This window comes from Macaca mulatta, chromosome 1 (assembly GCF_049350105.2).
Source record: "Macaca mulatta isolate MMU2019108-1 chromosome 1, T2T-MMU8v2.0, whole genome shotgun sequence".
NCBI lineage: Eukaryota > Metazoa > Chordata > Mammalia > Primates > Cercopithecidae > Macaca > Macaca mulatta.
The window spans coordinates 55290484-55317109 of NC_133406.1; the positions used below are offsets into that span (position 1 = coordinate 55290484).

General features: G+C 35.6%; 1 protein-coding gene across 12 annotated transcripts in view; it reads right to left on the reverse strand.

The window, feature by feature from the left end:
• DENND1B (DENN domain containing 1B) overlaps positions 1-26626 on the reverse strand; it is a 280347-nt gene that overhangs the window by 162915 nt on the left and 90806 nt on the right. For all 12 annotated transcript variants that reach the window (XM_078002252.1, XM_078002223.1, XM_078002233.1 and 9 more), the window contains exons 4-5: positions 3317-3366; positions 1222-1341 (exon numbers count right to left, since the gene is read on the reverse strand). In XM_078002252.1, the coding sequence (XP_077858378.1) occupies positions 1222-1341; positions 3317-3366 (170 nt within the window). The remainder of the gene's footprint in view (positions 1-1221; positions 1342-3316; positions 3367-26626) is intronic.

Sequence of the window (26626 nt, forward strand, 5' to 3'; positions counted from 1 at the left end):
ACTCCCCAGCCAACCTGCTCCAAGTTCAAAAAATTAACCTACAGTTTTAAGCATGACATTCTTTTGGATAAAGCGTAAGTTTTAAGCACAATTGTTATCCAGATGAAAAAGTTGTGCTAAAGAGAGAACGGGGGCACATTCACAATTCTATTACGTATAAAGCAGTTAAGCACTTACTTTTGAATAAAGCTTGAAAAAAACTCTCCAGCTCTAACCAATGTTCTAAGTAAATTAACAAACACTCAATGAATGATACAAATGTAGCTAAATATGAATAGCAAATGAACAGAAAGACTGATTTTATAACAAAGTTTTCTTAGTAATATATTATTTCATAAATTGTTATTTCTTTTCCTATGAGCATTTCTAAGAAATCTAGCTTGACCAATATCCATATTATAATAATAGTATAATGTCCTATTTTTATAGACTACATCTGGATTTCTGATTCATCAGGACATATTGCAAGGATGCTGACCTTTAGATCCCTTTCTTCCTAACAGTCAGCAACTCAGATCCCAAGTCCACAGGCAGGACACATACTCTCAACTACCTACTGAATGAAGGCAGATAATGTAGGCAATTAGACAGGACAGATAGGACCTGTGGAAACTAGCAAGCCCATGACACAACTAAAAATCTGCTATTCAGTTCCAGTTTATTGTCGCCATGGCAGAATTAGTAGATATCCTCACTTTTCAAAAGGAATGTGAAATATGAACGATATACAAAACTTCCTAAAATTCGTAAGGTTAATGTCCTTTAAAATTTTTAAAACACCCAGTAGCCAAATGAAAACCTCTAAACGCTTCTACCAGGTTCATCAGTTTGCAACCTCTGTCTTAAAGCCGCAGTTCACTTTTAAAAATCCAAGTTCAGGTTCAGTGACAGAAAAGGGCATACATTAACTTATCTTTTTGTATTTCATTTAATAGGTGAAACTCCTATATTATTTGAATCCATCTCTTTATATTTAGTTTTCAAAAATAATTCTACAAAAAATTAATCTTTAAAAAATCGATTCTTTCAAGGAAAGTTACACTATGATAATGGTAAATCTTTAAACTTAACTGATTCTGTATACAGAAAGTCAGGAAAAATTATTTTTCAACTTGCTTTTAAAGAAAACAAGTTTTTCTTCATCCCAAGCACAAAAAAGTACAAAAGAGAGATACAGTTACCTATTTTGCATCCAATTTTTTTTTTACTACAAATACTCACCTAAGGATGCATAAACAAATTGTGCCTCCTGACGTGAGTCTGCAGAATCCAAATCTCTGTTTACTTTCAATGTCTGTCAGTACAAAGGTAAAGTGCTGTCCAACTTGATTCTGAGACACCCTAAAATATAGTAACATTATGAAATATTGTATCTTGTTTGACAATTTTCTTCAAGAAAAAAGCAAGAGTATATTCATATGTGACATTGGTTTCATCTTTCTAATCAGCTGGTTCTTGAAGGCAGAACTATGTTCTGAAACTAAAGCAAGTGTGAAATATATAAACACCAAAATAAGTTGTAATACCTCATAGACTGAACAGTTCTGCATATATTAATCTCTCACTAGGAAATCATAAGGTAGTCTACCATAAATGTTCATGAGACTAAAACTGCTCATATTTCATAAATTATCAAAATATTATTACTGAAACTGTAGAAGCTAGAAGTGATGACTAAGTCCTTTTCTTCAACTCTAGCCACTTTTCCTAATTATTCTAAAATTGCTTAGATAGCAAATCATGTCGCTTTAGAATCTAATGGTAGCCACCACCAACTCTATTTAATTGCTTCTCCTGTTGACATTCTCACCCAATAAAGTATCCTACAAAAATACCCTTGGTATATTTTTTCCTAGAATTCTCTTGTATAGCTATCAATACACTGAGAAATAAATTTCCAAGTATAAAATAAGAATATAATTTCTACCAAATAAAAAAGGCTTACCAGCTAAGCTGTAAAGAATTTTAGTCAACTTTGAAGTATCATACTACCATAATATGTGTCACACTTTGGTATAAGGGGCAATATAAAACGTTACATTGAATCTTCATTTCTACTTAAAATATATGAATATATTTCCTATTACTGGCTATAATCTTGCCATTAGATAACCATAACTGAACTTGCGCTTCCTTGTCCCAAAATAAAATATCCATGACACCTACACTTTGGTTTTGAAATAGCCACAGCGATTGTACAGAAGGAAATAAATTACTGCCAGTATCAATGCTACAAACAGTTTTGTCAGGAAATGTTGCATTTCAAATGCTGAACATTTAACAAATACACTTTTAAGGAGACAGGTTTTTCTTACACTTTAATAAACTCAAAAAAAAATAAACAAAAAACAAAAAACCCTCCAGTCACAAATGTGACCTCTAGTGTCCAAGTTCATAATATGCTTTTCGTAGCTGGATCCTAAATCTTCCTTACTATTAATATGAAACTTGTAACTTTTTTTGTTGGGGGTAGGGCAATGATTCCTCAGATAAGGTAAAACAAGGAGTATCATTCATCAACAGTGCTTATTAGTACTGATTAGTCCATCATTCAGAAGGCTTTATCTTTAATACAGTAAAATCATAAAGTCTCACTAATATTTACTATAGCAAAGTATTTTCTTAAAATAAATATTCTTTCAAAAACTCTTCATATCACCCTCTTAAGAAAACTGATAATAAGAGTATTTAAAAAATCACATGAAAAACAATAAATGATCTGTTGTTATGCTCACAGGGCTGTATGTTCCATGAAATTTCAACTGTATGCAATTTCATCATTCAATATTTGTTCAGTTAAATATAAAAATAAGATTTGCAAAACTATAAGTTTCCCTATAGCTTTCCATAATATTACACTACTTCTATAAAGCTATTATTGAGAGACAAGTAGCCATGAGTTTTACAGCATGACACAGATGGTCTTTTCAATGAGGATGAAGTGAGATAGGAACCAGGAAACATATATATCAAGACATAATTCTAAGACTCTGATCAAGGTCATATTAATATTTTTTTCCACTAGTGCTCACAATTTCTACCTGAAAAAGAGAGAATAAAGGGAAAAAATAGAACCTATTGGCAATAGTGTTTTCAGGCTTGTCTTAACTGGTCATAGTAGAGAAAATAAAAGATGTGATTTAAAAGGCTTCGTCTTCCAAATATTAATTTTCAACCTCTTTTCAATCTCTAGTAGCCTTTTTGTGAGAAGCAGTAAAGAGACGCGACATTTTATTTTATAAAAAAGCATATGTAATCATTTTTAAGTGTGTACTAAAATAAGCTACATTTATTTTAAATGATACTTATACTGTACCTTTCAACGTCAAAGGGAAAACAGAACTTTGGCACACTCTGTAGTATTTCCTACAAATGGAAATTTCAAAAAAGAGAAATGTTTTAGAATATTTTTTAAGATGCAGTTAAAACTTAAGAGACATTTTCTAGGAAAAAAGTTGCTTTCTTTGTCCTTAAGAAAAATAGCACAGGTTCCTAGACTAAAATAATTGATTATTAAAAAGGAATTAAGTTTGTGCTTTGGCAGATTGCACTGACAATGCCACAGAAACCCCAGGGGGGAAAGGCCTGGCCTGAAGGGTATTAACACCCTTCACATCCCCGCTGGGATTCCCTTCAACAAGGCCATATGGATTTTACAAGAAGCACCGCACCATATGGGTAAGCTACGTCTGCTGCTACTTGTACCACAGTCTAGCCATAGGGACTTCTGACAGATCCTGGCTCAAAAATATAAATGTTGTTTCAATTAAAATGCAGGCAGAGAAAAGGGAATGAAGTTGGCAGCAGAATGAATTACTGAGAGGTATAACAACTCTACATGTCCCATAGTCAAACAGTTAAAAAAAAAAAAGAGAGAGAGAGAGAGACTTTCTATAGCCAAAGAAACATTTACATGATTCAATTCTTGGTATTGTTTTATCTTAACACTCTTAAAGAAATGTGTATCTAAAAACAAGCTTTCAAAAACATAGCTTCTATTCTGTGCACTTTCATTTAAGAATTGCCTAATATGAAAATCAATGCTTTAATAAAACACAGAAAATAATCTGAATGATTTTGAAACCTTCAGTTACTTAAGTCATTAAAAATAATTTAAAAATCTTTTAGAAACCATACACATTAACAACTACAATAAAATACAAATAATTATCAGTTACTTGGCAAACAAAGTCTTAAAAATCTATTTTATTTGAAAAATACTTAAAATTAAGTCTGATTCAAAAGTTAAACTTTAAACTTGAAGACAACATCATACAACTTCGAAGTCAGGCAATTTTACAAGACAAAGAGTTTTATAAGGGTGTTTCCTATTGAAAAGAAAAAAGAGTAAATATCTTAAGGCAGCATTCATCCTCACTGAACAATAGTTTCGCTACCACTTCTTTGCCACTAAAACTAAGGTCTACAGAAGTCATCGGTATCTGAATATTTTACTCCTATACATAAATATAGCATTGAGTGTTTTAAAGTGGAATTTCTTGCATTCTTTTAAAAAGGTAGACTACAATAAAGTGTCAACTAAAAATAAAATGTTATAAAACTTCAACATCAATACCTAAGAGAGCTTCAAGTACCTTAATGCACATAAGCAGAAAGAAAAGCATCTTGTAAAAAAAAAATCATCTATTCCTAGGGCAGGGTACCCTGGATTGCTTATAATCACGTGCTTTTAAAAGTATGAGCACAGATTCCACATTAAGCGAAAGCTAACTGTTTCACCACTGACAATATTTTGTTAAATGTAGTTTAAAAAGTCACTAAACTTGCAGTAAGTTAAATTCTGTAAACTGAAAAACAGTTCATTGCAAATGAGACCAGTTCATTTTCATTTGACCATTGCTTAATCCTTATCTTGTACTTCATAAAGTGAAACTATTCACTATTTTTACTATACATGTGAACACTATTCGGACCTCCTCCTATAAAATTGTCCACATAATTTCTGTAACAATAAAGAACAAATATTCAAAATTCAATACCTGCCTCTAAATACACAAATTAGTAATATATTTCACATTAATTTTAAGACTCAAATTAAGAAGAATGCTTCCCAGTTAGTTGCTCAATCTTTCACACCCTCCCCCTCCCTTCCTCCACAAGCAACACACATGCACACACTTCTGCGAAACAGCCTCAGCTCGCTTCCCAACTGGCAGAAGCATCCCTCAGGGGACAAGTCTTTAAACCTCCGCACTCTTTAAAATTCAACCAGCCAGCAGGTCTATAGACTAGTGTATAAACAGTATAGACAAAAAAAAAAAATCCTCTCTCAGCTTATGTCAGTGACAAAGCAGCTCAGCAGTTGACTGTTTCTCCCCTGACAGCATAAACTGGGTTTACACAGATCAATAGTTGGAAGTCCTACCTAGCTCCTAGGCCTTGGTTTTCTTCCTTAATTACAGGTGCTATTGAAACTGAAGTGTAAAAAAAGAGAGAGAGACTTGGAGGGAGGCATAAAACACATGCAAATAGCTTTTAGGAATTCTCTTAGCAGTAATATTAATTGAAAATTATACTTCCACATTTATTACAAAAGAGTGTATTAAAGCTGGTATTTTCACTACACAGTGTTTTTAATATGACACATATACAAACACACACACATGCACACACAAAATTCTAGGTTAGCATCCACAGATTATGTGAAAGGTTTAAGACAATACTCTCCAGAAGTTATCAATTTTTCCTTTTCTACAGACTTTTGCATTTAAAGAATATTCCTTAGCCAAGAAAAATTATTTGGGTTTCAGAACCCTACTAACTCTCCAAAATGTTTTATTTTTATGCCAAGAGTATATTGGCTAACATATGTCAAATGATAAAAATAGGAATAACAAAAAGAATGGATGGAATAGAATACAAAATTATGAACAGCAAAATGAAAGAGGTAATAATACATATTTCTGTGTATGTCCTAAAACAGCACTTCCATTATCATATTAATGACTGGAAACAAGGACTGATGAAAATTTATATTTTGGGGGGTTTTGGGCTCCATACCAGTATATCTCTAGTAATAAGCATTACAATAAAATTCATCTTATAAGAGAGAAGACAGCCAATTGCTAGGGTTAGAGTGGCATATTAATTATTTATCCCATCAGGTTACCATTTAGCACCATAAATTGATCAACTGAAAAGGAAAACAAGCATTTAAGAATTTACTTAAAAAGAAAAAACACTAAAGTTTACATCTTGATCAAAGTTCTTAGAATTTGTTCTTAGAACAAAGGTCTTTGAACTTATCTGAGAAAAATCTAAGATAAAATGAGATGTGTCACTGTTGATATCACTAATTGTTTTTCCTCCTTCTCAACTACTTTGTCCTCCACTGTACACTGAAATACTAGTGTTCTCTGAAATTCATAGTTTCTTCTCTTCCCTACTCAATAAGATATACCTGTAAGCAATCTCATCTACACCCATAGTTTCAACTATACCTACTAAATCTCTTAGTCTTGTAGTTTAGATATTTCTCCAGGATTATGGCTCTAACTACTTTCTGGTATCACTTTCTAAATGTTCCCAGACACCTCTAATGAAGAATGTACAAAACTGAAGTTGTTCTTTTAGTAATGGTCCTTATCACCTGAACTGGCAGCACCATCTACATAGTTACCCAAATCAGAAACACGGTAGTTACCATGACCCCTCCTTTTCCCTGACCCCCACATATAATTAATCACTCACCAAGTCCTTTCATTCAATTTCATAACTATCTTGCTCCAGATGTTCTCAATGGAGGTGGAAAGGATTAGAAAAAAGATGAAGGGGTTTTAGAATCACTTGGGAGTGTTTTTCAAAACACAAATTTGAAGGCCTACATGAAACCCACAAGGGTCCTGAGTCCTTAACTTCAGTTTGAATAGCACCAATAATTAAGGAGTAAGAGTAACTGTATCAGTTAAGGGTGCTTAATGTATATAAGGAAAAGTTATACTCTCATAGCAAGAAGTGATATGGTTGACTTGTTCAGAGACTGTTTAATTCAACCTCTACCTCATGGACACAGAAGTCTTCCCTCCTGCCCTGCTGGACTAAATTTGTTGGTTTTTTCCTCAGCTATCTCTACTCATGATCACAAAATGAGCTTCCAGAGTTCAGCACATCCCATGAAGACACAGCAGTGTTCAGTGAAAGAAGCTTCCCTTTCTGTCAGTCTTTTTATCAGTGAGGAAACCTTTCCCAGAAGTCTGATCCCTGACTTTCCCATTGCATTTAATTAGCCACAGTCATAAGTCACTCCTAAACTAATCCCTGGCAAGGGAAATGGTTACCTATGCTCAGTTTAGCCTTAGACCAGTTAGAGTAAAAGTCAGAATTCAACCCATTCATCTCCCGATAACCATGACACATGTAATTATAGAGAAATATAAGTGAAGTATTATATTTTATTTCTTAAGAATCCTCATAACGATATTAATCAAATAATAATTACATTTATACTAAAGTTCTCATTAAAAATATTACACAACATCATATAAGGACAATTTTAAACTATCTGTAATTTTATTTCATATGAATAACACTTTCAGAATCATTTTGCTACAACTAAATGGGCTACTTGTCTAATTTAATCTAATTTTTCACAAAGGCCATGAATTTCTAAAAAGATGATTACTTAATTTTGAATATTATCCCCCAAATAAGTGAGAATTACCTAATAATACACATTCATTCAATTTATTTATACTTTACACAAGAGAGTAATAACTGAGATTCCCAAACAGCACTTAGATGTTCCAGGGCACCACAGCAAACTCTCAGGGACACTGTCAGATATTTTAAATTTTCAAGGGAAACAAAGTTATATTAACAGGGTGATTAAATCAAGACATATTTTATAGGGAGAATTATATTAATTTGTCAAATTACAGAGATAGCCTATCTATCATCTTTTATTTTTTTAAGAAGTGTTTTACTCCCACTTATGAGTGAGAATATGCGGTGTTTGGTTTTCTATTCCTGTATTAAGTTTTCTGAGGATGATGGTTTCCAGCTTCATCCATGTCCCTTGGGGAATATATTTTTAAACTTAGGGCCAAAAAGGAACTGTCAGGACAATTATGCCCAATGTGGAATTTTTCTCTTGGATTTTACTTTTATGTAGTGTTTTCATTAGGAATAAATCCCTCTTCTACCCCGCCTCCTTAAATGAGGGAAAGTGCTCTGTGAATTCCAACACTAAAACTACTTAGGTTATTAAATCTGATCAAGTTATTTTTCACTATCGAGAATTTAAAATAAATTTATATCATTAGAATATTAAAATAACTGCCATGAAGCAAATACATTTGCTATAAAAAGAACTGTGCTATAAAATATAAATTTGAGAAATTTCAGTTCTATGTGCATAAGTCTTAGGTGATGAAACCTATGCAATCACTTTAGTTTGATCTAATGTCAATGAAAAGACTAGATTGGAAGTAGTGTAGAGTGACATTACCAAAAAAAAAATCAGAAGATTATGCATCTGCAGATTCAACCAACTATGGATTAAAAATATTTGAAAAAAATACAAATAAAAAACCAATATACTATAACTATTAATAGAACATTTACACTGTATTAGATAGTACAAGAAATCTAGAGATTATCTAAAATATATGGGAGGATGTGCATAGTTATATGTAAAAGTCCCATTTTATATAAAGGACTTAAGCATCTGCGGAATTTTGGTATCCATGGGGATCCCAAACCAACAGGATTATATATATACATACATACATATATATACACACACACATATTCCATGTATTTATATACTTACATGTATTATATAAATATATATTTAATATATAAATATAAAATATATAATATTTGTATATATAAATATATAATATATAAATATATAAATATAGATAATATATATAAACATATACATACACAAAATATGTATGTATTTTGTGTATGTATATGTTTATATATATTACCTATATTTACAACAAGACAAGTGGTGTGCTTAGCAAATAAAAAGCAAAACACATTTATTCTCATAGGTTAAGAAAAGAGAAGCATTTTAAAAAATCAAAGTGTATATATAAGAATATGGATTTCCAGAGGGTTTTTATTTTTTTCAAAAATTCTATTAAAAACTGTCTTCAAAGTTATGCCCCAGCCAGGCATGGTGGCTCACACCTGTAATCCCAGCACTTTGGGAGGCTAAGGCAGGCGGATTGCTTGAGCCAAGGAGTTCAAGACCAACCTGGGCAACATGGTGAAACCCTGTTTCTAAAAAATATACAAAAATTAGCCAGGCATGGTGGCATGCACCTGTAGTCCCAGCTACTCAGGAGGCTGAGGTGAAAGGATTGCTTGAGCCCTGGAGGTGAACACACTACTTCACTTCAGCCTAGGTGACAGGGATCCTCTCTCTTAAAAAAAGTTTTGTCCCCAAGTTAACACTAGCTTTTAAGCAGAGATTTGAATATAAATTACCTAGCTCTATCTAAGAAAAAGACATTTGGGAAGACTACCACTCTTTTTCCCTGATAACCATATAACCTCTCACCTTCTTCAGACTAAATATATCTCTGCTTCATTCACTCCTATACTAACTAGTAATATTTTCTAGATCAAGGGAAATAGATCATAAAATAGAACATTGCCCATAATATTTGCTTACATTTCTAGATACTAATGTATTTTTAGATGAATATCAAGTAATCATTTAAATCAAGATAAGTAGACTTAAGATAAGTAGGAAAATGCTTCAAGTTTTAGAAAGAAACAAGTTTTACAGCAGTTGACTGATGATCACTTACCATGACTCCAACCCACAGCTATGTGCTATCGAGAGTAAACGAAATACAATTCCTAATTTTCAAAACTAGGGAGACTTTAGATCATTAGAAAATAGATGTGTGCAACCCAATAAATATGTACATTTTAAAGTATGTGTTTTATTGAAAATAAAATTATATTCTTAGATTTAAAAAAGAAAATAGATGCATATTCACAAGTACACAAGCACACACACATTAGGCAGCATATCAAAGTAACCAAGTGCATGACGTAATTAACTCATTCAAATTCTGCTTCTGCAAAGTACTAGTTATGTGCTCCAGTTTCCTCATCTAGGAAATGGGCAAAAATTAGTGTCTATCTCATTAGATCACACAAGGATTTATTTGAGGAATTTATATAAGGATTAAGTGAAAATAAAATAAAAATCCATACAAAATGATTAGGATAATATCAAGCACATTAATCCCCCCAACAACTATTAGCTCTTTTATTAGTTAGCTATTTGTTCTAATAACTCTTGTTATATGAATTTAAATTCATATATATTTAACAAGTATTTACTAAGTACAGTACAATATTAAAGGTCCTGTGTCCAATGCCTGTTGCCAAAACTTTAACATACTGAGATATGACATGATGAAAAGCATTATACTGAATAACTTATCTGCTCTTTTGAAGATTTTTCATGTATTTTGTAAGTAGGTATGGATGTGGATACAGATGTATGTACAAATATATATTTGAATATATGCAAATACTTCTATTTAACCAAACACAATAGAAGCAAACACTGTTAACATTGCAAAGTTATCCAATGTACGTATCTGATGATTTCATCACATACAAAAAGCTTACTTTGGACTACTATATTGGCTGCTTTCGTTCAAATTAAAAACACCTTCAGAGTCATATCAACAGATATTTTCAATTTAAGGGGGACATACTGATCAACTTCTTTTATTAATGTACTTATTCAACAATCCAATAATAAAGATTAATCACCTTTTTCTTATCATTGCCTTGTATTACAGAATTTTGGTTTTTATTTGACTTTTGAAGCAATCTTTCTTTGTTCTTTGTCAGTCTCTATTTTACATTTCTCCTCAGTCTTGTAGACACCAAACCATTGATGCATATTATTTCTCTCAGTCTTCACACGTAGTCTATGTTCATACTATCTTTCTGTCATCATATTCACGCAAATATTCTCCATTAACTGCCCAAGCCATATATTAGAAAACTGACGTTTGTGCAACAGATGGAACATAATGATAAAATATGTTCCAGAGGAATAAATTATAATTAATCTTGTTTTTGTTTTGTTGGTTTTTTTTTTTTTTGGAGGGGGGGTCCTGCCTGGAACCTAGTTCAGAACTATCCCTAAACTGCTTGTTTTCCCAAAATAGTAAATCCTGTGATAAACCAGATAGGACTCTTGTGGTTTATCTAGCTGCTTCAAGAAACAATAAGGCCTTTCATTTTCAAGAATAAATCAGGGACCCTACATTTTCAAGTGTCTGAAAATATACCTTTAGCTAGTTCTTATATTCTGGCATCAGTGGCATATTATTAATTATTTATTTAAGCCTTGAATGTCCTGCAAGTCTATAAGATCACCCAGTAGAAATGAGATTCATGGTGTATTTGAAAAGTTTGGAAAAATCATAACTGATTATTCATTCAGTTACTTGGAAGCTTTGTCTGGAAGAAGTAAATTATAATTACACAATTTTTAAAAACAGATTATTTAATGAAGACTACTCCTCAGCAAAGGTACAAGAACAGAAATTATAACAAACTGTCTCTCAGACCACAGTGCAATCAAACTAGAACTCAGGACTAAGAAACTCAATCAAAACCGCTCAACTACATGGAAACTGAACAACCTGCTCCTGAATGACTACTGGGTACATAACGAAATGAAGGCAGAAATAAAGATGTTCTTTGAAACCAATGAGAACAAAGATACAACATACCAGAATCTCTGGGACACATTTAAAGCAGTGTGTAGAGGGAAATTTATAGCACTAAATGCCCACAAGAGAAAGCTGGAAAGATCTAAAATTGACACCCTAACATCACAATCAAAAGAACTAGAGAAGCAAGAGCAAACACATTCGAAAGCTAGCAGAAGGCTAGAAATAACTAAGATCAGAGCAGAACTGAAGGAGATAGAGACACAAAAAACCCTCCAAAAAATCAATGAATCCAGGAGTTGGTTTTTTGAAAAGATCAAAAAAATTGACAGACCACTAGCAAGACTAATAAAGAAGAAAAGAGAGAAGAATCAAATCGACGCAATTAAAAATGATAAAGGGGATATCACCAACGACCCCACAGAAATACAAAATACCATCAGAGAATACTATAAACACCTCTACGCAAATAAACTGGAAAATCTAGAAGAAATGGATAATTTCCTGGACACTTACACTCTTCCAAGACTAAACCAGGAAGAAGTTGAATCCCTGAAGACACCAATAGCAGGCTCTGAAATTGAGGCAATAATTAATAGCCTACCAACCAAAAAAAGTCCAGGACCAGATGGATTCACAGCTGAATTCTACCAGAGGTACAAGGAGGAGTTGGTACCATTCCTTCTGAAACTATTCCAATCAATAGAAAAAGAGGGAATCCTCCCTAACTCATTTTATGAGGCCAACATCATCCTGATACCAAAGACTGGCAGAGACACAACAAAAAAAGAGAATTTTAGACCAATATCCCTGATGAACATCGATGCAAAAATCCTCAATAAAATACTGGCAAACCGGATTCAGCAACACATCAAAAAGCTTATCCACCATGATCAAGTGGGCTTCATCCCTGGGATGCAAGGCTGGTTCAACATTCGCAAATCAATAAACATAATCCAGCATATAAACAGAACCAAAGACAAGAACCACATGATTATCTCAATAGATGCAGAAAAGGCTTCTGACAAAATTCAACAGCCCTTCATGCTAAAAACGCTCAATAAATTCGGTATTGATGGAAGGTACCTCAAAATAATAAGAGCTATTTATGACAAACCCACAGCCAATATCATACTGAATGGGCAAAAACTGGAAAAATTCCCTTTGAAAACTGGCACAAGACAGGGATGCCCTCTCTCACCACTCCTATTCAACATAGTGTTGGAAGTTCTGGCTAGGGCAATTAGGCAAGAGAAAGAAATCAAGGGTATTCAGTTAGGAAAAGAAGAAGTCAAATTGTCCCTCTTTGCAGATGACATGATTGTATATTTAGAAAACCCCATTGTCTCAGCCCAAAATCTCCTTAAGCTGATAAGCAACTTCAGCAAAGTCTCAGGATACAAAATTAATGTGCAAAAATCACAAGCATTCTTATACACCAGTAACAGACAAACAGAGAGCCAAATCAGGAATGAACTTCCATTCACAATTGCTTCAAAGAGAATAAAATACCTAGGAATCCAACTTACAAGGGATGTAAAGGACCTCTTCAAGGAGAACTACAAACCACTGCTCAGTGAAATAAAAGAGGACACAAACAAATGGAAGAACATACCATGCTCATGGATAGGAAGAATCAATATCGTGAAAATGGCCATACTGCCCAAGGTAATTTATAGATTCAATGCCATCCCCATCAAGCTACCAATGAGTTTCTTCACAGAATTGGAAAAAACTGCTTTAAAGTTCATATGGAACCAAAAAAGAGCCCGCATCTCCAAGACAATCCTAAGTCAAAAGAACAAAGCTGGAGGCATCATGCTACCTGACTTCAAACTATACTACTAGGCTACAGTAACCAAAACAGCACGGTACTGGTACCAAAACAGAGATATAGACCAATGGAACAGAACAGAGTCCTCAGAAATAATACCACACATCTACAGCCATCTGATCTTTGACAAACCTGAGAGAAACAAGAAATGGGGAAAGGATTCCCTATTTAATAAATGGTGCTGGGAAAATTGGCTAGCCATAAGTAGAAAGCTGAAACTGGATCCTTTCCTTACTCCTTATACGAAAATTAATTAAAGATGTATTAGAGACTTAAATGTTAGACCTAATACCATAAAAATCCTAGAGGAAAACCTAGGTAGTACCATTCAGGACATAGGCAAGGGCAAAGACTTCATGTCTAAAACACCAAAAGCAACGGCAGCAAAAGCCAAAATTGACAAATGGGATCTAATTAAATTAAAGAGCTTCTGCACAGCAAAAGAAACTACCATCATAGTGAACAGGCAACCTACAGAATGGGAGAAAATTTTTGCAATCTACTCATTTGACAAAGGGCTAATACCCAGCACCTACAAAGAACTCAAACAAATTTACAAGAAAAAAAGAACCCCATCAAAAAGTGGGCAAAGGATATGAACAGATATTTCTCAAAAGAAGACATTCATACAGCCAACAGACACATGAAAAAATGCTCATCATCACTGGCCATCAGAGAAATGCAAATCAAAACCACAATGAGATACCATCTCACACCAGTTAGAATGGCGATCATTAAAAAGTCAGGAAACAACAGGTGCTGGAGAGGATGTGGAGAAATAGGAACACTTTTACACTGTTGGTGGGATTGTAAACTAGTTCAACCATTATGGAAAACAGTATGGCGATTCCTCAAGGATCTAGAACTAGATGTACCATATGACCCAGCCACCCCATTACTGGGTATAACCCAAAGGATTATAAATTATGCTGCTATAAAGACACATGCACACATATGTTTATTGCAGCACTATTCACAATAGCAAAGACTTGGAATCAACCCAAATGTCCATCAGTGACAGATTGGATTAAGAAAATGTGGCACATATACACCATGGAATACTATGCAGCCATCAAAAAGGATGAGTTTGCGTCCTTTGTAGGGACATGGATGCAGCTGGAAACCATCATTCTTAGCAAACTATCACAAGAACAGAAAACCAAACACCGCATGTTCTCACTCATAGGTGGGAACTGAACAATAAGATCACTTGGACTCAGGAAGGGGAACATCACACACAGGGGCCTATCATGGGGAGGGGGGAGGGGGGAGGGATTACATTGGGAGTTATACCTGATGTAAATGATGAGTTGATGGGTGCAGCACACCAACATGGCACAAGTATACATATGTAACAAACCTGCACGTTATGCACATGTACCCTACAACTTAAAGTATAATAATAATAAATAAATTAAAAAAAAAAAGTATAAAGTCTAGTTAGTACAACTCATATTTACAAACTCAATGTAAAATTATATAAATAACTAATTTTTATGTATATTCACTTTGCAAATATTTAATACATTAGAATAGCAATCGCAGCTAATAACAATATAGAGTAATAAGAGCATTGGTAGGAAAACTGAAAAACAGTAGGGACTCTTGAAGACAGACATATAAACCAAATTGTGGCATGTCTAGGAGAAAAGTCCCAAAGGAAGAAATCATATGTAAATAGAGAAATAAAGAGTGAATAAGAAGTTGGCCAGGCTATATAGCATGAGGAAAGAGTGGTGGAGGGATGTAGGAGTGATCCTCCCATCATAGGAAAACATGTGCAAAGAAAGGTCTGGAGTTGAAAAGGAAGTACAAATGTTGAGATAGTAATAAGACAAACTGGACTGAGAAATAACCAGGGGACTGATTATATAAGGCCTTTAGGCCAATTAAAAATTTTGGACTTAATACAAAGGGTAAGGAAACCATTCCTCCTGGCAACACTTTCCATATATCTTCTCATTATAATTATCAGTAGCATTCTCTTTTACTTTCAAAAGTATCTGAGTTAAAATTTACAGTAGTGGAAATCAGCGAGTGGTCGTCTGGGGTAGCGGGAGGAGTGGAATGAGGAATCAGAGTGGATATTAAATAGATTAACCAGGAAGCAGCAGGAGGGAACTTCCTGGAGTGATAGATTAATATTTGGTATCTTGAAAAGAATATGGGTTACACAGTTATATGCATATGTCAAAACTAATCTCATTGTATATTTAAGATCTGCATTTCACCACATATAAATTATAGCTCAAAAATAAATTAATAAATATCTTAGTTTGAACAATAAATCATATGGCTACCATAAAAGAAATAAGGGCAATTTGAAGGGTTTAAAGCAAGGAAGGGTATGATTGGACTTCAATTTTAGCAAGATCACTCTGTCTATAGTGTGAGAAGGCTGAAAAGGGGCAAGATTAAACGCTGAGGGATCAGATATAAGGCTTTTATGGTAAATGAAGTGTATGGTGCTGGCCTGAAATAAGATAGCTGCAGCAAGAATGCAGAAACAGTCACAAAACTGAGATATACAGAGGAGTAAAAATGGAGACATCCAAGAGGTAGCTAGATAAAATTTCTGGTGCTCCACAGAGAGAACCTGGCCTGGGACTGGCACTGATTAAAATATATAAAAGCAATAAGAGATATACTACTGTATTCTCCAATGTTATGAAAGATAAATATCCTTCTTCATATTTTTATACTCCCATCAATAAGCAACTTTATTATAATATTCTCAAGTATGAAATCACTAAATTTTCTCTTACAAGGATGAAAACATATATCTTTATTTTCCTAATCACTTGTATCAAGACATAGGTTTTAATGTGTTCAACCACTTTTGATTTTATAATCACAATATGTGGTTGATTAGTTAGCAACCGGATCAATGGACTTAGTGTTGAACCAGAAAGCTCTAGTTGTTACCACTGGAAAGGTCAGTTGGAACAAGTATGTCTCCAAAGTTTTTGCGGCTGTTTTCAACTTTGGAGTTGCCCTAGGCCTAATCAGTGCCTGGCACATTACTCACGCTAAGAAAAAATCTGAACTCATGTAAAATGACACCATTTTAGCACCATCAGAATCAATTTACCCTGATAGACATTCCAAGTAATATGATTTAAAAGAGTCTGCATGCTTGCTTTATCTTCCTAATAAAGACAAGATAAAATAAATGCTCACTCTGTGCCAAGTTCTGACCTAAGCACTTAGCATACATTATCCCATTTAACCTTACAACAACCCATGTTTCATTCCCTTTTATGTGTGAAAAAATAAATTAAATAGAGGGACTGAGAGGCTAAGTAGCTTGTCCAAAGTCAAACAGCTATCAAATAATAGAGTTAGGATTTGAAAACAAAGCCAGAAACTTCAGACCATTATGCCCCAACCCTATGCATTTTTTACATTGTTTTCAACGAGATTGCAATCTATAGTCAGCAGATGCCTAAATCTGATGTCTACTTGATCCTTATACAGTGTATATTATCCATTTATACGAAGAGTTAAGATTATACAATTAATACTTCAGAACCAAGGTTCAATCTAGTATATAAAAAAATAAAGGGATGAGGTATGAAAGAATGGTAGGAGATCAGACAATATGTCGTAACAAATGTGAGTCTTATCTGCCATAGATTGCTCTATTCCCTTGAAATTATACCCTGGGGCCAAAAAGAATGCTACTTACATCTAGGCTTATTTGTTACTACTAAGAATATCAGATTTATAGTGAAAACATATATTTAAATATTTTCAAGTAAGACTTATAAATAAGAGCTTAAACTGATTCTTTCTCACAGATGAGCAAAACACCAAGTAATTAAATTTGAAGCATTTTATTTAAAATCTGGACCAGGCACGATGGCTCATGCCTGTAATCCCAGCACTTTGGGAAGCCCAGGCAAGTGAATCACGAGGTCAGGAGTTTGAGACCAGCCTGGCCAACATAGTGAAACCCCATCGCTACTAAAAATACAAAAAATTAGCTTGTGTGGCAGTAGGCGCCTGTAATCCCAGCTACTCGGGAAGCTGAGGCAGGAGAATCACTTGAACCCGGGGTGGGAGGTTGCAGTGAGCCGAGATCGCACCACTGCACTTTAACCTGGGTGACAGTGCGAGACTCCATCTCAAAAAAAAAAATACTGAAGCAAATTATATGTCATATTGAGAACAAGTGTCATATCAGAACAAATAATACTAGAATAACATAGGCAGGATGAGATTAAGCAAGGTCAATAATAATAGAGAAATATACCGTTGAGAGACTATTTCATCTTAAGCTCAGGATTGGGAATCTGTAAATAAGACAAAGCTATCTATACCTGGTGGTCAGATACACGTAGCTTGGATGGGAGACAAACTGGGGTCAGTTGTTATACTTTTAGCAATTTTATTCAGAAAACTTTGTTAGATTTCTTGTAACTCCTTCAACTTAAAGCAGGAACTAAGTACTTAGTAAGTAAAATAAAATTATATTCAGGTTTTATTTAGTTAGCAAGGTGTACTAAAAAAAAATCAAAACTCTAGGAGCTCCTAATACTTTTCCGTATTTTTAGGTTATCTTAAATTACACAAGATTTTTCTTCTACAGAAATGCACATGCCCATTAACATTATTTATGTATTCATTTTTTAAGGCTAGTCAAATGAAGTAGTGGAAGTAGAGAAGGAACAAAGAAATGTTAACTGATAGTGATCAATTCGCTGTAAAAACTACTGCACTCAGACCAGCCCCAAAATTTAAAATCTGAAGTCCTAAGTGCTTTTTTTCTAATTGAGTGTTTCTTGAAATTCCAAATAGAAATATTGGGAGCTTATATTTTGTAAACTTATACTACCTTATCCATTATAGAAGACCCACCTCTTGGAATAAAAATTTAGTTCACACTTCCTGCTGATGTAATCTTTGGCCTCTTGCTGAGATTATGTGAAGATGCCAATTTTGTTCTTAGTTCTTATCATCTAGAATGCTTTCTATGATAAACTGAAATAAGAATACCAGTTGTTTTTACATAATAGAAAGCCATCAAAGAGCCCTCACCAAATAGCAATGAGTTTTGATCACTCCAGTCTAGTCTGCTTTGGCACAAGAGACTTTAAAGTGAAAACAAATTTACCAAGTCTCTTACAGAGGATTTTACTCAATAAGGGAGAAACTATAAATAAAATTCCTTAATAAGCTTTCTCAGTTAAAAATAAATTATTCTCCTGAATAAATTATATCACGCTTTCTACCTATTCTTACATTTTATGGAAATACATCGTAAATACGGGACAAAATAAAACAGGAATGACTTATTTATAAAAGCAGATTAAGGTAAATTCTGTGAAGTTAGATTTAACTTTAGATCAGCTAAAAAGAACTAAAATAGTTCTTCCTTTCACTCAAAATTTCCTTGAAAGTATAATACATTCAACAAGTCTCTACCACATTTTGCTATTGAGTTTTCTCAGCCTGCTGCCACTAGTAATCTCTAGTTTCTACATTTAGTAGCCTTTTTCCATTCTTTATCATATTTAACTTTTCTACAATGTGTGACACTTTGCTCAATGACTTTAACATGTGTTTATTAAGAAATGTACTATGTATGAAACTAGGATTCAAAGATGAAAGTACTCTGCTCCTTAATCTAAGAAAACCAAGATTTTGGACTAATTTCCTCCCATTGAAAAGTATCTTCCTAGATATCTGTCTCTCTCTTTTTTGGCGGGGGGTAGTTCTCCTCCTATCTTTGTCATTTCTTTTCAGGCTGCTTTGCAACTCCTTCTTTATATTGGTGTTCCCTCTGGACTCTGTATTCCGCTCTTACCTTTCCAAGGGGAATCTACTCTCACTGCTATACACAACTGATAAAAGCTTGGGCTCCCCAGCCAGAATGATAGATTCAGAATCCAGTTGAACGACCTAACAGCTGTGTAAAATCGTTCATGTAACTTTTCCTCTCTTGGCTTCAATTTCCTATTCTGTGAAATAAAAGAGCTGTATTGAGGATTAGATAATTGATATAATACAAATAATGTTCAATACAATGTCTAACATGTTGAAATGCTTAGTAAATGGGAGTCTTTATTTCTGAAGCAGAATAGTATAAATAGCTGAGAACATGAACACAAAGTCCAGAATGCACTGACTCAAATCAATGTTGTGCAACTTAAAAGCTGTGGAACCTTGGACAAGTGACTTGGCCTCTCTGTGCCTCAGCTTTCTCATCTATAAAATAAGATAATAACTAATACCTACTTCATAGTGTTACCGTGAGAATTAGTTGAATTTACAAGAGTAAAGTGCTTGGGGCAGCATTAAGTAAGGTTTTTCTAAGTATTTTCAATGCTTCCAGTGTCTCCTCACAGCTGCATATTTTTTCCATTTGTAACAACTGTTACTTTGATATTTTAACCAGACTGCTTGAAGAAATAAAACACATTATGTCTACGACTTATCTAATTACCTTCTTCAAAAATTTCTCCTTTCCTTTAATTAATAGCATCACAATTTATCTAATCTTCCAAGCGAGAAATTTCAGTAACTCTTTACTCTTCACTTTCTTCATCTCTCTATAGATGCAGAAAAGGCATTTGACAAAATTCAACACTTTTTCATAATAAAAAATCTCAACAAACTACAAATAGGGTGAGACTACCTCAAAATAATTAAGGCCATATATGAAAAGCTCACAGTTAACATTATACTTAATAGTGAAAAACGGGGGCGGAGCAAGATGGCCGAATAGGAACAGCTCCAGTCTCCAACTCCCAGCGTGAGAGACACAGAAGACCGGTGATTTCTGCATTTTCAACTGAGGTACTGGGTTCATCTCACTAGGGAGTGCCGGACAATTGGTGCTGGTCAGCTGCTGCAGCCCAACCAGCGAGAGCTGAAGCAGGGCGAGGCATTGTCTCACCTGGGAAGCGCAAGGCGGAAGGGAATCCCTTTTCTGAGCCAGGGGAACTGAGACACACAACATCTGGAAAATCGGGTAACTCCCACCCCAATACTGCGCTTTAAGCAAATGGGCACACCAGGAGATTATATCCCACACCTGGCCGGGAGGGTCCCACGCCCATGGAGCCTCCCTCATTGCTAGCACAGCAGTCTGCGATCTAACCGCAAGGCAGCAGCGAGGCTGGGGGAGGGGCGCCCGCCATTGCTGAGGCTTAAGTAGGTAAACAAAGCCGCTGGGAAGCTGGAACTGGGTGGAGCTCACAGCAGCTCAAGGTAACCTGCCTGTCTCTGTAGCCTCCACCTCTGGGGACAGGGCACAGCTAAACAACAAAAGCAAAAGCAGCAGAAACCTGTGCAGATGCAAACGACTCTGTCTGACAGCTTTGAAGAGAGCAGTGGATCTCCCAACACGGAGGTTGAGATCTGAGAAGGGACAGACTGCCTGCTCAAGTGGGTCCCTGACCCCTGAGTAGCCAACTGGGAGACATCCCCACTAGGGGCAGTCTGACACCCCACACCTCACAGGGTGGAGTACACCCCTGAGAGGGAGCTTCCAAAGTAAAAATCAGACAGGTATGCTCGCTGTTCAACAATATTCTATCTTCTGCAGCCTCTGCTGCTGACACCCAGGAAAACAGGGTTTGGAGTGGACCTCAAGCAATCTCCAACAGACCTACAGCTGAGGGTCCTGACAGTTAGAAGGAAAACTATCAAACAGGAAGGACACCTACACCAAAACCCCATCAGTACGTCACCATCATCAAAGACCAGAGGCAGATAAAACCACAAAGATGGGGAAAAAGCAGGGCAGAAAAGCTGGAAATTCAAAAAATAAGAGCGCATCTTCCCGTGCAAAGGAGCGCAGCTCATCGCCAGCAACGGATCAAAGCTGGACGGAGAATGACTTTGACGAGATGAGAGAAGGAGGCTTCAGTCCATCAAACTTCTCAGAGCTAAAGGAGGAATTAGGTACCCAGTGCAAAGAAACTAAAAATCTTGAAAAAACAGTGGAAGAATTGATAGCTAGAGTAATTAATGCAGAGAAGGTCATAAACGAAATGACAGAGATGAAAACCATGACACGAGAAATACGTGACAAATGCACAAGCTTCAGTAACCGACTCGATCAACTGGAAGAAAGAGTATCAGCGATTGAGGATCAAATGAATGAAATGAAGCGAGAGGAGAAACCAAAAGAAAAAAGAAGAAAAAGAAATGAACAAAGCCTGCAAGAAGTATGGGATTATGTAAAAAGACCAAATCTACGTCTGATTGGGGTGCCTGAAAGTGAGGGGGAAAATGGAACCAAGTTGGAAAACACTCTTCAGGATATCATCCAGGAGAACTTCCCCAACCTAGTAAGGCAGGCCAACATTCAAATTCAGGAAATACAGAGAACGCCACAAAGATACTCCTCGAGAAGAGCAACTCCAAGACACATAATTGCCAGATTCACCAAAGTTGAAATGAAGGAAAAAATCTTAAGGGCAGCCAGAGAGAAAGGTCGGGTTACCCACAAAGGGAAACCCATCAGACTAACAGCAGATCTCTCGGCAGAAACTCTCCAAGCCAGAAGAGAGTGGGGGCCAATATTCAACAATCTTAAAGAAAAGAATTTTAAACCCAGAATTTCATATCCAGCCAAACTAAGTATCATAAGTAAAGGAGAAATAAAATCCTTTACAGATAAGCAAATGCTTAGAGATTTTGTCACCACCAGGCCTGCCTTACAAGAAACCCTGAAGGAAGCACTAAACATGGAAAGGAACAACCAGTACCAACCATTGCAAAAACATGCCAAAATGTAAAGACCATTGAGGCTAGGAAGAAACTGCATCAACTAACGAGCAAAATAACCAGTTAATATCATAATGGCAGGAACAATTTCACACATAACAATCTTAACCTTAAATGTAAATGGACTAAATGCTCCAATTAAAAGACACAGACTGGCAAACTGGATAAAGAGTCAAGACCCATCAGTCTGCTGTATTCAGGAGACCCATCTCACATGCAGAGACATACATAGGCTCAAAATAAAGGGATGGAGGAAGATCTACCAAGCAAATGGAGAACAGAAAAAAGCAGGGGTTGCAATCCTAGTCTCTGATAAAACAGACTTTAAACCATCAAAGATCAAAAGAGACAAAGAAGGCCATTACATAATGGTAAAGGGATCAATTCAACAGGAAGAGCTAACTACCCTAAATATATATGCACCCAATACAGGAGCACCCAGATTCATAAAGCAAGTCCTTAGAGACTTACAAAGAGACTTAGATTCCCACACAATAATAATGGGAGACTTCAACACTCCACTGTCAACATTAGACAGATCAACGAGACAGAAAGTTAACAAGGATATCCAGGAATTGAACTCATCTCTGCAGCAAGCAGACCTAATAGACATCTATAGAACTCTCCACCCCAAATCAACAGAATATACATTCTTCTCAGCACCACATCGCACTTATTCCAAAATTGACCACATAATTGGAAGTAAAGCACTCCTCAGGAAATGTACAAGAACAGAAATTTTAACAAATTGTCTCTCTGACCACAGTGCAATCAAACTAGAACTCAGGACTAAGAAACTCAATCAAAACCACTCAACTACATGGAAACTGAACAACCTGCTCCTGAATGACTACTGGGTACATATGAAATGAAGGCAGAAATAAAGATGTTCTTTGAAACCAATGAGAACAAAGATACAACATACCAGAATCTCTGGGACACATTTAAAGCAGTGTGTAGAGGGAAATTTATAGCACTAAATGCCCACAAGAAAAAGCTGGAAAGATCTAAAATTGACACTCTAACATCACAATTAAAAGAACTGGAGAAGCAAGAGCAAACACATTCAAAAGCTAGCAGAAGGCAAGAAATAATTAAGATCAGAGCAGAACTGAAGGAGATAGAGACACAAAAAACCCTCCAAAAAATCAATGAATCCAGGAGTTGGTTTTTTGAAAAGATCAAAAAAATTGACAGACCGCTAGCACAACTAATTAAGAAGAAAAGAGAGAAAAATCAAATAGATGCAATAAAAAATGATAAAGGGGATATCACCAACGACCCCACAGAAATACAAACTAACATCAGAGAATACTATAAACACCTCTACGCAAATAAACTAGAAAATCTAGAAGAAATGGATAATTTCCTGGACACTTACACTCTTCCAAGACTAAACCAGGAAGAAGTTGAATCCCTGAAGACACCAATAGCAGGCTCTGAAATTGAGGCAATAATTAATAGCCTACCAACCAAAAAATGTCCAGGACCAGATGGATTCACAGCTGAATTCTACCAGAGGTACAAGGAGGAGCTGGTACCATTCCTTCTGAAACTATTCCAATCAATAGAAAAAGAGGGAATCCTCCCTAACTCATTTTATGAGGCCAACATCATCCTGATACCAAAGACTGGCAGAGACACAACAAAAAAAAGAAAATTTTAGACCAATATCCCTGATGAACATCGATGCAAAAATCCTCCATAAAATACTGGCAAACCGGATTCAGCAACACATCAAAAAGCTTATCCACCATGATCAAGTGGGCTTCATCCCTGGGATGCAAGGCTGGTTCAACATTCGCAAATCAATAAACATAATCCAGCATATAAACAGAACCAAAGACAAGAACCACATGATTATCTCAATAGATGCAGAAAAGGCTTTTGACAAAATTCAACAGCCCTTCATGCTAAAAACGCTCAATAAATTCGGTATTGATGGAACGTACCTCAAAATAATAAGACCTATTTATGATAAACCCACAGCCAATATCATACTGAATGGGCAAAAACTGGAAAAATTCCCTTTGAAAACTGGCACAAGACAGGGATGCCCTCTCTCACCACTCCTATTCAACATAGTGTTGGAAGTTCTGGCTAGGGCAATTAGGCAAGAGAAAGAAATCAAGGGTATTCAGTTAGGAAAAGAAGAAGTCAAATTGACCCTCTTTGCAGATGACATGATTGTATATTTAGAAAACCCCACTGTCTCAGCCCAAAATCTCCTTAAGCTGATAAGCAACTTCAGCAAAGTCTCAGGATACAAAATTAATGTGCAAAAATCACAAGCATTCTTATATACCAGTAACAGACAAACAGAGAGCCAAATCAGGAATGAACTTCCATTCACAATTGCTTCAAAGAAAATAAAATACCTAGGAATCCAACTTACAAGGGATGTAAAGGACCTCTTCAAGGAGAACTACAAACCACTGCTCAGTGAAATAAAAGAGGACATAAACAAACGGAAGAACATATCATGCTCATGGATAGGAAGAATCAATATCGTGAAAATGGCCATACTGCCCAAGGTAATTTATAGATTCAATGCCATCCCCATGAAGCTACCAATGAGTTTCTTCACAGAATTGGAAAAAACTGCTTTAAAGTTCATATGGAACTAAAAAAGAGCCCGCATTGCCAAGACAATCCTAAGTCAAAAGAACAAAGCTGGAGGCATCATGCTACCTGACTTCAAACTATACTACAAGGCTACAGTAACCAAAACAGCATGGTACTGGTACCAAAACAGAGATATAGACCAATGGAACAGAACAGAGTCCTCAGAAATAATACCACACATCTACAGCCATCTGATCTTTGACAAACCTGAGAGAAACAAGAAATGGGGAAAGGATTCCCTATTTAATAAATGGTGCTAGGAAAATTGGCTAGCCATAAGTAGAAAGCTGAAATTGGACCCCTTCCTTACTCCTTATACGAAAATTAATTCAAGATGGATTAGAGACTTAAATGTTAGACCTAATACCATAAAAATCCTAGAAGAAAACCTAGGTAGTGCCATTCAGGACATAGGCACGGGCAAAGACTTCATGTCTAAAACACCAAAAGCAACAGCAGCAAAAGCCAAAATTGACAAATGGGATCTAATTAAACTAAAGAGCTTCTGCACAGCAAAAGAAACTACCATCAGAGTGAACAGGCAACCTACAGAATGGGAGAAAATTTTTGCAATCTACTCATTTGACAAAGGGCTAATACCCAGCACCTACAAAGAACTCAAACAAATTTACAAGAAAAAAAGAACCCCATCAAAAAGTGGGCAAAGGATATGAACAGATATTTCTCAAAAGAAGACATTCATACAGCCAACAGACACATGAAAAAATGCTCATCATCACTGGCCATCAGAGAAATGCAAATCAAAACCACAATGAGATACCATCTCACACCAGTTAGAATGGCGATCATTAAAAAGTCAGGAAACAACAGGTGCTGGAGAGGATGTGGAGAAATAGGAACACTTTTACACTGTTGGTGGGATTGTAAACTAGTTCAACCATTATGGAAAACAGTATGGCGATTCCTCAAGGATCTAGAACTAGATGTACCATATGACCCAGCCACCCCATTACTGGGTATATACCCAAAGGATTATAAATCATGCTGCTATAAAGACACATGCACACATATGTTTATTGCGGCACTATTCACAATAGCAAAGACTTGGAATCAACCCAAATGTCCATCAGTGACAGATTGGATTAAGAAAATGTGGGACATATACACCATGGAATACTATGCAGCCATCAAAAAGGATGAGTTTGCGTCCTTTGTAGGGACATGGATGCAGCTGGAAACCATCATTCTTAGCAAACTATCACAAGAACAGAAAACCAAACACCGCATGTTCTCACTCATAGGTGGGAACTGAACAATGAGATCACTTGGACTCGGGAAGGGGAACATCACACACCGGGGCCTATCATGGGGAGGAGGGAGGGGGGAGAGATTTCATTGGGAGTTATACCTGATGTAAATGACGAGTTGATGGGTGCTGACGAGTTGACGGGTGCAGCACACCAACATGGCACAAGTATACATATGTAACAAACCTGCACATTATGCACATGTACCTTAGAACTTAAAGTATAATAATAATAATAAATAAAATAAAATTAAAATTAAAATTTAAAAAAATAGTGAAAAACTGAAAGTATTTTCTTAAGATCAAAAACAAAGCCAAAATGCCTATTCTTACCACCTCTATTCAATATAGTACTGGAAGTCACACTCAGAGCAATTAGGCAACAAAAAGAAATAAAAGGCATCCAAATTGGAAAGGAAGAAGTAAAATTATTTCTGTTCATAGATGACATGACCTTATACATAGAAAACCCTAAAG